The sequence below is a fragment of the Quercus robur genome, chromosome 10 (assembly GCF_932294415.1).
Source record: "Quercus robur chromosome 10, dhQueRobu3.1, whole genome shotgun sequence".
Classification (NCBI taxonomy): domain Eukaryota; kingdom Viridiplantae; phylum Streptophyta; class Magnoliopsida; order Fagales; family Fagaceae; genus Quercus; species Quercus robur.
In genome coordinates this window covers 7,356,387-7,369,597 of record NC_065543.1, presented here as the reverse complement: position 1 = coordinate 7,369,597, position 13,211 = coordinate 7,356,387, and the positions used below count along the sequence as shown (strand labels likewise).

Sequence of the window (13,211 nt, the reverse complement as noted above, 5' to 3'; positions counted from 1 at the left end):
GTTCTTCCAATTTCCAATCAGTCACCTTTGCCTAATGATCTATTGACGCACTTCTAGCCACTTCGTCAGCTTCTGCATTTTGATCTCATGGGACCTGAGCAAACTCTACCCAATCAAACTTGCTTACCAATTGGTCCGTCAACTTAAGGTATCTCTGCATCCTTGTCTGCTTTGCTTCGAAATCTCCCTTGACTTGCCTTATGATGAGCTGTGAATCACTTCTTAGCAAAGCATTTTTAGCTCCAAGTGTTTGGGCTATCCTCAGCCCCATCAGTATAGTCTCATACTCTGCTTCGTTGTTGGTTATGGGAAATTTAAGTTGATCTTCGTATTTCAAAATGTCCCCCTAGGGGGAAATGATGACAATGCCTGCTTTGCCTCTCTTCTGCGTGGATGACCCGTCTGTATGGATCGTCCAGAGTTCTTCCCAGTTTTCTTTATGTTTGGGGGAAGTGAATTTTGCTATGAAATCCACCAGCGCTTGGGCTTTTATGGCTGTTTGGGGTCAATATTCTATATCGAACTGACTAAACTTGATGGCCCACTGTTCCATTTGTCCAGCGGCCTTAGGTTTATTCATTGCTTTCTTAATGGAAACCCCAAAGGCACATTTGGCCTGGTTCAACTTCATACTATCTTGAGTATGTTGAACCTCTCCTTGAGATCGTCTAGATTATTCTCCTCTTCTTTACTCTTGATGAGCATGTCATCTACATATACTTCTATGTTCCTTCCAATCTGCTTACTGAACATCTGGATTACCAATCTTTAGTACATGGCTCCCGTGTTCTTCAAACCAAAAGGCATGACCTTATAGCAAAAGAGCCCCTAACTGGTGATGAAGGCGGTCTTCTCTTTATCCTCTTCTGCCATCTATATTTGGTTGTATCCATAGAAGGCGTCAATAAAGGTAAGAATCTTGTGCCCGGCTATCAAGTCCACAAGCTGGTTAATCCCAGGCAAAGGGAAGCTGTCCTTCGAGCAGGCGTTATTTAAATTCGTGAAGTAGACGCACATTCTCCATTTCCTATTTGCCTTTTTTACCATGACGACGTTGGCCAACCATTCAGGATAGTAGACTTCCCTGATGAATTTAGGAACGAGCAGCTTGTTCACCTCGTCCATGACTGATTTGTTTCATCGAGAGTGAAAACTCTTCTTTGCTGGACAGGCTTCTTCTCAGGATCCACATTTAGGTGGTGTTGAATGATGTCCATTAGTATACCAGGCATATTTTCATGACTCCAAGTGAACACGTCCAGGTTATCCTTCAAGAAGTTAATGAATTCTTTCTTTGTCTGGAGGTTTAGACTCGTCCCTAACTGGGTCATCTTTGTAGGATCTCCTTCGACCAACTCAACCGTCTCCAGTTTCTCGGCAATTTCTGGCATCTTTTCCTCAATTATCCATGTATGGTTTTCTTTTTATGCCAAAACTACTTGATAACATTCTCGCACCAGCACTTGATCTCCTCTTATTTCCCAATATCCTGTTCTGTTGGGAACTTCACCTTCAAGTAATATGTGGAAGTGGTTGCTTTTCAATGATTGAGGGTAGGCCTTCCCATTATCACATTGTAGGACAAAGGTGAGTCTACTACCAAGAAGTTGTATTTATTGGTTACCTAGAAGGGGTACGACCCGACCATGACCGTCAGCGTTATTATTCCCCATGGGTACACTTTGTCTCCACTGAAATTGACAAGGGGAGATTCAAATGGACGAAGTATCTTCAGGTCCACTTTTAATTGCTGGAAGGCAGAGAGGTAAATGATATCTACCGAGCTCCCATTGTCTACTAAAACCCTTCTAGTATTGAATCCTTCAATCATGAGCATAATAACCAATGGGTCGTCATGAGACTATTTCACTCCTCTTGCATCTTCTTCCAAGAATAGAATATCTTGGTCCGTCCGTCTTTGCTTTAGAGGTGGTATCCTATGAACACTATTTACCTGCCTCTGGTATGACTTCCTGAGGGACTTAAATGATCCTCCTGTAGATAATCCTGCTGTGATCATCTTTATCTCCCCTATGGCACTTTGTGGACGGAGGGGTATATGGTCTTCGTCCTTCTGAGAGGCTTCGCATTGACTCTTGTTATCATCTCTGGATCTGCTGAAATCTCCTTTTTTTACAAATTTCTGCAACTTCCCTTTTCGTATGAGTTCTTCTATCTGCTCTTTCGGGTCTTTGTAGTCCTCTATGTAATGTCCATGTTCCTTGTGGAAATGGCAGTATTTTCTTTTGTCACGCATGTTAGGTGACGAGTGTAACGGTCTAGGCCATTTAAGGTAGTGTTCATTCTTAATCTGCACCAAAATTTGGTCAATGAGCATAACTAAAGGAGTAAATTTTACCATCCAAGGGTTTTTGTTATCCCTTCGTCTGTTTCCTTCAATATTCTGATGATCTGCCTGTTCCCTTTTTCGTCCTCTTCGGTTGTCCTCCTTCTCTTTCCTTTTCTCCTTGGGCTTCTCTACCCCTTCTATTCCTACCAAGGTGTCCTTAGCATTCATATACTTTTATGCCTTCAAGAGCATTTCTGCCATCGTCTTAGGAGGATTTTTCGCTAGAGAGAGCACGAACTCCCTGGATTTCAATTGGGCTTTGAAGGTCGTCAGCTATACCTTATCATCTACCTCGTCCACCTCCAAAGTTTCTCGAGTAAAACGCATCACATACGACCTCAAGGTCTCTTTTTCTCCTTACTTAATGGTAAGCAAATGGTTTGCTAGCCTTTTTGGACACTGCCCGCCGACAAAGTAACGGAGGAAAGAGTTGCCTAGCTACTCGAAGTTGTCTATGGATGATGTCGGTAGCTTAGTGAACCACTCCCTAGCTGCTCCTTTGAGAGTGGTGGAGAAAGAACGGCATAAGATCTCGTCAGGGGGTTGCTGAAGGCCCAAAGTTGTCTTGAAGGTGTTGAGGTGATCCAGGGGATCCTTCAACCCATCAAACGGCTCGAGTTACGGTAGACGAAACTTCGAGGGAACCGGCCACTCTAGGACTACCATGATGAAGGGCGAATTTGTCTTCCTGACCATTCTATCTAGACTTCGGTCTATTTTCTCCTTGATCGCATTCTGCAACTCGTCCATCTCTTTTCTCATTTCCCTAAGAAGGTCTGAGCTAGGTCCCTCTGGAGTAACTGGTTGTCGACGGTCATCTCTCCTCTGGCTGTCTCCATCATCATCTCAGTTGTTCTCAAAACGATTGTTCTCTTGCTACAGTCATAGCCTCATCTCTTGGTTCTGTCTGGTAAGCTTCTCCACACTGGCTGTGAGCGTCTGGATTTGTAGAGCTAATGCTGCAGGATCTTGGTTAGCGTTGGACTCCATCTGGACGTGTGAGTTGAATGGAAGTATGCCCTCGAACCTAGGTGCGAAGAAAGTTGTTCCCCACAGACGGTGCCAAACTGATGATACCAAGATCGTCAATCGAGATGATTGTCTAGTAGGATTGCTAACCAAGATCGTCTAAAAGCCCTGCAAGAACAAATGAAAAGAGGGAAGATCGGTCTGGTGCCTATCACAGAGCCTCTGATGGTCAAGTTAGATAACTGAGAGAGGAATGAGAGTTTTGATACCAAAATATTAGAGTTTTTGTATTAGAATTCCGTACCTCTTTAGGACCTGAGATACTTGTTTATATACCTTCCTTCATCCAATGGATTTGGGTAAAGACGGAGATTAATGGAATGGTTCCTTCGTCCACTAGCTTTTCTCCTAGATAAGAAGGTTCCCCAAGGAAGTTGTCCCAAGTCCATCAACATACATATTACATTTAGCATAAGTTGGTATCCTTGATTTGTTGAAACCAAATAACATCATTTGTCATTGGGTTTACAATGGTGGTGATGGCAGTGTTTTTCTAGTTGTTTCAGTAGAGATTGGTTGTGGGACTATTTTTTTTTTTATTGAAGTTATTTTAGTAGGTTGTATTCTAAAAATAAAACCTAGAATGTTAAGTATATTTTAAAATGGTATGATATAATTGATAACGTGACTTTTTAGATAGTAAAATAGTATATTTTTCACAATTTTAGATGTTAATGCTCTAATGGCATGTCTCAGAGAAAGTTTGATAATGACCTTAATTAATGAGTACTTGCCCACTAGGTTAATTATTGTACCTTGGTCAATGCCGACACATGCGGTAGTCCATTTGTACGAGATAATGTCCATAAATGATCTTTAAAGAAAACCAAATTTTTCAGGGAGGCAAAATTCATGGCCATAGAGAAGCTAACACCGAGTAGTGAAAATGACCGTCCAATTGGGAGAGTTAGTATATCTTTCCAGGGGGAGCAGGAGAGCATGGGTATAAAACTGTTGGGATAGCAGCTCTATATATTATGTAACTATTTCCAGTCATTTCAACAACAACAAAAAAAAGAAAAAAAAATTGGTGAATATAAATTATAGTACTCTTTATTTTCTTTATTTATATGCCCATTGAAACTATGGGCTATACAATGAGAGATAATTCTCTTCTCAATTTTACCAACAAGGCTAGTTGGCATTAATTATTTCCATCAAATCTAAATTAACAAGCATAGGTATAAAAGATAAAAGAACACAAATGGTGCTCCTAGGCTCCTAGCAAGTGAGATTATCGCCTGGAGCAACACCAAGTTGGTTACAATATTGAGTGTAGTACTGGACACGGGCTTGGACAGCACCGGAGTTTCCACCATTGCATTCAATGGCACCATTGATGGCTCGAATGGTTGCACCAAAACCTTGGCTTACAACTGGACGAACATTGGTCATCCAAAACCACAAGGCGGTCTTAAAAGAAACAGTCACGTCTGTAGCAACAGTTTCAGGAGAGTTTAATAAGTCGATTCCAAGGCTAGTTCCAGCTGCCCCGTAATTGTAATTCCATGTTAGCTGAAGTGGTCCACGGCCAAAGTATTTTTTGTTAGGGTTGCATGGATACTGTGTGTTGCTCTCGTCACAGTAGTCTTGTGAGGCACCATTGATCTCCTCTATGTAGCAAAAATCTGTCCAAAGATAAACATTAATTTTGTGTTACCTTTCAGGTTAACTTGTGTATTTAATTGTGTGTAATGTATTATATATTATATTTTTTAATTAATTAATTATAAAATGTAGAGAATGATGATTTGAACCATAGTTATTCTTATAAAAGAAATCAAAAATAATACCACTCATCTACAAGGATTTTGGTGTATACTATATATTATGCAATTCAATAGTTCATCAAAAAAAATATTATGCAATTCAATTATAACCTAAATGCAAAATAATTATTATCTAACTTATAACAAAATTATAAAAACATAACCAAAAGAGTATTATTGTAATTAATATTATAGATTAGATATAGTAGTTAGTTACTTAATATGACATTAACTAAATTGGATATTGTGGGTGTTTTTTGGCATGCACCTTATTGTATATGTCAGCATGCGTATGATATGTAACAAATTAATTAAAATATATGTTAGGATAGAGAAATATCTTACGTCCAGTCTCATGAGTAACATGAGCAAAGAAAGCTGCAATTTCACGCTTGGAATCATCTGCAGAACCGAGATTTCCAAATTGATTATACGAATTGAGAGCATCAAGAAAACCTGCTCTTGTGTAGAAGTTCTTTCCTGCACAGCTTGCATCAGCCTGATTAATTATCCCATTAAAGAAATCTTGCGTCACAATATCAGCTACAGAACCACCATTAGTAGTAGGTGTAGTAGGTGTAGTAGGTGATCCAGAAGTACAAGGACCTTCTTTGCAGCCCGGGCCACAGTAGTCATTGCCGGTGCCACAATAGCCGAATTGGCTGCAACATAGGTTTGCTGCACAACCACAATTTTGACCCTTCACATATCCAGGCACAAATCCGGCTAGGATTCCGACTAGAACAAGGGTTAGTAGATTCTTTTTCACACTAAGTGCGACCATCTTGGGAAGTTTTGTATGTGGATAAAGAATGAAAAAGATAATGTGTGATGAAAAACAAGATTGGGCATTTGATATTTATAGTGCAATATGTGGTGCTAAAACTCTATGGATGGAGTTCTTACTTTCAATTTGATAATGGCGATTTCAAGATGGCGTATACGGTATGGATCTTGCTGTTCAAATTTGACTTTGTCAACAGGACAAGTACCGGTCAATGTGCCGTTCTTGAATAAGGTAATCGTGCATTTTTTCTGTTCTTGTAGAGGCTGCTGATGACTGTAATACCAAAATTCTAATCATTATCCAAGTAATATTAGACTTTAAATGTGGAAAATTTTGCAACCAAAATTTCCAAATTGCATTCTTCCAAGAGTAAAGGGTTACTGGTTCAGCAAAAGATTGGTAATTTATATGTTCATTTTTTAAACCAAATGCTAAACTACGGAAACAAACTACACATAATTACATGTTTTGAACAAGCTATTCTACTCCTTAAGGTGTTGAAAATTTTTCAGTATAGTACATATTTAAGGATTTCGTCTACTCTAGTCACAAGCCCGCCAAGTTAGTTGGCCTTGCCTGTTACGTAATCAAGTTGCCCAAACATTCATGAACAATTAAGCAAGCCGTATAAAAAATTAAATGAGAACTATGAGACTATTTCTTCTACTAGATGAATTTATCTTCTTTTTTGAAATATATTTCTTAAGGAATGACTTGTTTAGCACTAGCATTAACCTAAGTAGGCTTAAGGCTTAAGTGTATGGCAAAATCACACCACACGTAGCCAGTGTACGCAGTTTTTGCTATAAATTAAACTAGATAAATCTTCCACCATAACCAAAACTAAGATTAATTATAAAATTTAACCCATGACTTACACATATCATATTACTAATATCAAGTTGTTAAAATTATAGTAGTGTTTATTAAGTTGAACCGGATCAATTAATTTAGCGACTTTTTCTTTGATGGTTTCTTATTGCCTTCATGCTGCAGATAACTCCTGCATACTTCCTTGGAACAAAATATAGTTAAATTTATCTTCTTCTTTATTATTTTTTTTAATGAATGAATTGAATGAATGATTTGTTTAGCACTAGCATTAAACTAAGTATGCTTAAGGCTTAAATGTAGGGCAGAATCACTCCACATTTAGCCAGTGTTTTTCTATAAATTAAACTAGATAAATCTTCCACCATGATTTGCGCTTCCAAATTAAGGAAGCGATCCGATTTCGCAAGGTCAAGCGTATCTGCTTTGACTCCCAATTAGTCCAACTTTCTAGCTTTGGAGTCTTGACAACTTGCCAAACCTGAACTCTTTTCATCTAGAAAGCTATTAAACTCCTTTCAGAAAAACATCACTGGTGGTGCACAGACTTAATAAATGCCTATAACTACCATAATTATAAATTTCATGCTTAGACAAATAATAATAATATAAAAAAAAAACAAGAGGGAAAAATCATATTAAGTTAAATTTTTATCTGCATTGCAACCATAAATTAATGTGAAACTCACATAAAAAAATAAATTAATTAATTAATGTGAAACTATTTTAGAAACCACCATCCACTATGTTATTGAGTACTATTTAAGTTAGTTTATATTCATATGCATTCTTTTATAAATTATTAAACAAGACTCACATCAAATTCATATGCATTCTTTTATAAATTATTAAACAAGACTCACATCAAGAATATTATTACTCAATTGGTTGACATTTCTAATATTTCCAATGGGGATATTTAGGATTCAAAAATCCTCCTCTACTCTTTCTTGGAGCAAACGAGTAAAGATAAGGGGGATAAATAATTTTATATGATATAAATAAAATGCAACATCATATACACATTTAAATTCCTCAAAATTTAACAGCAACAAATGATTACTCTCCTAATTTTATTAATTAATTGATTTAATTCAAATTTTAAAATAATTTTAAAAGTTAATTATAAATAACCACATTATAGTTAAGATTAAAAAATGAAAGCCATGCATAGCCAATGAGTCCTAAGACTATCACCAGGAGATTTTTAGTTCATCAACCTCAAGTAATGCCTCTTTCAAAGGTTTTCCACAAAGTCGTGGCCTTCTTCATCCAGTAATCTGCATTCCTTTATTACTCTCTCTCATCCCGAAAAAGTCATGCAACCATACCGAAGAATTTCCACATTTCAATTCCTAAAAGTCACTATTCCTGCTTCTATACTATACTATGGCCCATATGCTACGTACCTAGCTAGATACATGCATCCTTCAAAACTAATACCTCTAAGGCTATAACTAACATTTTAGTATATAGAAAAAGAGGGACTTTTTTTTTTTTTTTTTTTTTGAGTTTGTTTGTGGTGTAATGGAGCAGTAATTATGCTGTTTGTTTGTTACCCCTTATGGTATATATGGGTTAAAAAATTGTAAGGTAGTTTTGTCTTTTCGTTTCAATACAATTTTTAAGCCTAACGATGTGTTATAATTACTATTTTACCCCCAAAGATATGGATGGGCTAAAAAATTGTGATGTTTTTATAGCCTTTTCATTTCTTTTATGATCTTCTTGAAAAGATAGTTTTAGTGCTTATATATGTGTGTGTGTGTGTGACGGGCAAAAAGTAAATAGAGAAGTTGACAGATTTTATCTTGCTACCTTTATCACACAATTAATTTTTAAGAGGTAGGATGCTCAATCAACCTTAAATACCTTTAACAAGAGGGATAATTTAATTAGAATTGATTCCAAACAAGGACAAAGTATGTTTAATTCAGAACAGTCATGGAATGGTAATATTGTTGTCCTCAGGTTTAGTCCGAGATAGGGGTTATAGGTAATTTCTCCATCTAGAAAAAATCCATCCTTCAAACCAAAGGCTTCTTGGCTTTATATAATCAGTCAAGATGTATCCAAGCCCTACATTTGGAGGGTTAGGATTGGATTTTCTTGATACTTGTTCCATCAGGACCTTACTAGAAGGTTTTTACACTGAGGTATGAGCTGCGTGGAATCATGGATACTGTTCATAAGTCATTTTCTCATTAATGCAGCTAGTTAAGTGGTTGCAATGCATTTAATGCGGAGGAGATGGTTGCTTTATCCCTCCTCTTTCCTTTCTTCTTTGTTCAATGCCAAGTAACTCTTTTCACCTTCGGTCTGCATCCAACTTCCTTTAGCTTTGGTTCTTGGCTTGCTAAGAGTAAGTTAGTGTCCTCGAAGTCCTCATCTACTATAGTCTTTCTGCCTTTGCACAAGGTCACTAGTATTTTTCCAAGGACATTTTGCTAAATTTTCCCGAGGTCGCTTCCTCAGTATTGTCCTTAATCACTTTATTTGTATTCTTTGATCCTCATCCCCTCACAATATATATATATATATATATATTTATATATATGTTCTCTCATTTAAAATGATAAAAGAGAAGTTAGTTTTTAATTAAAACAAGTCAATGTTATTTACTATGGACATATATTCGGTTTACTTGAATATTCTTGGACAATGTTTTTTTTACGTAAATAAAACTAGTTATTCTAATATATATATATATATATATATACACTACATTTTTTAAAATTTAAACCTAGTTTATCAAAATTCATACAAAATAAATTGCGCTGAATAATGTAAAAAACCTCTCTATCAACGCCTAAAGTTCTGCTTCTAAGGAACTTGTACATTTTGGATACATGCATGTATACATTTGATATGAGCACGCATATTAACCCCCGTAACTCACGCGGCAACAAGACCTTGTATTTAGTTCCTATATATTGACATTGAAAATTACTTGTCAACGACGTAAGTCATAAAATACAAATAAAGAAAGAATCAAAAACCCTAATCGAAGAAGACTTTAGTACATTACAAGAGATGGTTTCAAATACGCTGGGTATCGGTTCCACGATGAAGTTATGACTACTATTATCTGTTTAGTTATAAAATCCAAAAAATTTACAGTATAAAGACGAAAGCAAAATTCATGCAAACTATAAGGATAGATCAAACATTACTTTAGTATTTACTTTTGTAATCCTTACGTTTTAACATGGTATTAGAGTCACTTTTCTATGGTCTTCACTAGCTTTCAAGCTGCCACTACCAATTATCACTCAGTTAAATTGTTGACCACCTTTGACCATTGCCGGAAGCAATTGTCCAAAACCTTTCGGTCACTGTTTTTATCCTAACACGAAAATTTTCCACTTTATTTATTTATTTATTTATTTTTAGATTCCGATATTCAGGTCTATTTTCCAATTTGAAGAACCCAAGTCACACAACTTAACCCATCAATCATTCTTTTTGGGTTTAATTTATGCAAAATTTACCAACTCACTCATGTGCTTCATCACAATGCCATCCTCTACTAATATTCCTCAAGCCACTAGTTTAACCATCCTCTGATCATAGCATCCACTATTTGGTCATTGGTGCACCCTTTTGTAGGCCCTTGTAGCCATCTTCTACATTCAATCGTCATCACTATTTGCTGCCACCTGTAGCATTTTGCACAAGTTATTCTACATTGTGGCTAGCTTATTTTACAACTAATCCAGTCACTCATGGTCATCTTCAGGGCATCTTCATGAGACTAGATTTCAATCTCAAGGCATCATTAGGTTCTATATTGAGTTTGAGAGGGGATGTTGGTAGGTTATACATATCACATTTAGCATAAGTTGATATCCTTGTTTTGTTAAAGCCAAAGAACATTATTTGTCCTTGAGTTTAGTCCAACCAAGGAATTCTCCTAATTTAATGTTCCTATATGTATCCTACTTAGAGTTCACTATAAAACAACAATTTTGAATAAGAAGGATTTTGTCGCTAAGAATTTTATGTTGTGGACGTAGGTCATCAACCCAAATCACATATCTCCTCTTACACCTGCTCTCTCCTTGTCTCTCTGCATCTTTTATTTTTACATGTAGGATTAAGAAATGGTTCATACATGGAAACGTGATCTCATGGATTACAAGTGGAAAAAAAAAAATTTGTAAGGAGTTCCTAATTGAATTCGGTTAATAATAGTTAAAATTGTCAAGCATCATCTGTGTTAGAGCTTCATTCCTTCTTCCATGTGTTTGTGTGTGTTCGTTTCTCTCTCCAAGCATTAATTGTGCAATTATTCAAAAAGTTAATATCATAGCCAACAGACAACTTTCTTTTTCCGAAGTGCTGCAATAGTTTGCGAAAAAAGATTACTACTTTATGACTCTTTTTTTTTTTTTTTTGATAGAACTCCTTTATGACTCTTGATATGGCATGTGTTAGAAAATACTTTAACATACCTTCATAAACTCAATTTAAAAATAATAATAAAAAATTGACCAATGTTTTGTCCTTTCTTATTCTCTGTTTTATGGGGTTGTAATATATCTGATGCAATGTGTTTTCTCATATCACTTTTTCTCAAGGTTTTCAAACCCGGACCGTTCATTGAACCATAAAAAAAAATAAATAAATAAAAAATTCAAGGTTTTTGAGGTCGAACCAAGGTTGGACCAAGGTCAAACCGTGATGACGTTATAATTAATTTAATAATTATTTTAAATATAAATAAAAACATTAAATTAATAAAAATAGAAAAATTAACTAAAACAGTCTAATTTAATATAGAGATATATCTTTCAAATATTTTTTATATCATAATTTTTACAAGACAAATAAGAAATGTCAAATCTTAAGCAAATATAAATAAAGTATATCTTTATTTATTTACATCTTAATCAGTAAAACCTGTGATAATAGTAATAATAATGATAATGATAATAATAATTATTATTATTATTATTATTATAATATAAGAATGAGAAGGACACTTATGTCAAATAAAATAACATATTTAAATTATCTAATAATTTAAAATTTAAAATAATTATTTAATAATTTATAATTATAAGTATGAGTATATCTATTTCCAAAAAAAAAAAAAAAAAAAACTTTAAATATTATAGCAATACTAGTATTATTATAATAGTTCACACAACTTTTACTACAACTCGTTATATGATAAGTTGTGAGGAGTGAAAAAAATTGTGGATGTATATGAGTTTATATTTTTATCACTCACAACTTATGACAAAAATTGTTTAAAATATTATAATATTAGCATTATTCTAAATATAAATTTGTTGCAATACTATAGCAATCTAGCAATACACTTACATTATGTCACATCACGTTGGGCTCAAAGGCCAAAGCTAAAAGGAAGTAATGGTTCATCAAAAAAAAAAAAGAAAAAAAAAAAAAAGAAAAGGAAGTAATGGAGAGCTTTCATGTGGAGAGCTCATCTTTTATTCAAAATTTAAAAGCTTTGATTATTTCCAATGCTAGGCAGCAAGTGTCCGTGTACTGTAGACACGTGGAGAGCTTAGGAAGCTTTCAATATTTCCAATGCTAGGCAACTTTCAAGTGTCCATGTCAGTGTAGTCAAGTCATAACAAATAAAAAGAAAGGGAAAGTGAGAAACCAGACCACATACATAACAAAGTTCAACAAAAAAGAAAGAAAGAGGGAGACGAACAAAGAAGAAAAAGAAAAAAAAAAAAAAAAAAGAACGAAGAAGCAGAAGAAGAAGAAGAAGGAGTTGCTTCATGGCGCCACCCTTGCTTCGTCGTCGTCTTCTTACTTTTCTCCTTTTCTGTGTTTTTTTATTTTTTTTATTTTAGGTTCAAATTCAATGGGTTGCTTCATGGTGCCACCCCTTCTTCGTCGTCCTCTTCTTCCTTTTCTCCTTTTCTGTGTTTTTTTTTTTTTTTGGTTCAGATTCAATGGGAAGTAGGGAACCGTGAGAAGCGGTCTAGTCACGGTTCTCAGAACCGTGAGGTCTGACCATGGTTCGCACGAGTCCCTGCTTTTTTCCCATAAAACGGTTCTTGAGGCTAAAAGAACCGCAAAAATGAACAATTTGAGGTTTTCCCAGTCAGACCGTATGGTCCGGTCCAAGTTTCAAAACCTTGCTTTTTCTTAAATAAACATGTTTTATGTATAACCTTTCAAATGGGTGTGTGTATATAAATCCAATGGAGGAAATATATTATTTTGCTTCACCAGTACGTGGCCTTTTTCCAAATAATATACTTACAATTAAACCAAAAAAACAATCCTAATTAATCAATTGAAATACAAACAACACACTGATGATAATCATGCATGACCTTTTCTTAGACCAAAAGATGCTAAAATTTTATTATCTCCCAACCTAACCTCTTTGACACTTGGCCATAGGGTTTTTTCAAAATGAAATCGAATTTAAAATTGAAATACCTATTACTTAAAA

General features: G+C 35.3%; 1 protein-coding gene across 1 annotated transcript in view; it reads right to left on the bottom strand.

Moving 5' to 3' along the window:
* LOC126703629 (endochitinase EP3-like) overlaps positions 1 to 5,990 on the bottom strand; it is a 29,927-nt gene extending 23,937 nt beyond the window's left edge. Inside the window, exons 1-2 of the mRNA XM_050402654.1 lie at positions 5,494 to 5,990; positions 4,561 to 5,007 (exon numbers count right to left, since the gene is read on the bottom strand). Of these exons, the coding sequence (XP_050258611.1) occupies positions 4,601 to 5,007; positions 5,494 to 5,932 (846 nt within the window). The 5' untranslated portion in view covers positions 5,933 to 5,990 and the 3' untranslated portion in view covers positions 4,561 to 4,600. The remainder of the gene's footprint in view (positions 1 to 4,560; positions 5,008 to 5,493) is intronic.
* Positions 5,991 to 13,211: the final 7,221 nt, after the last annotated feature.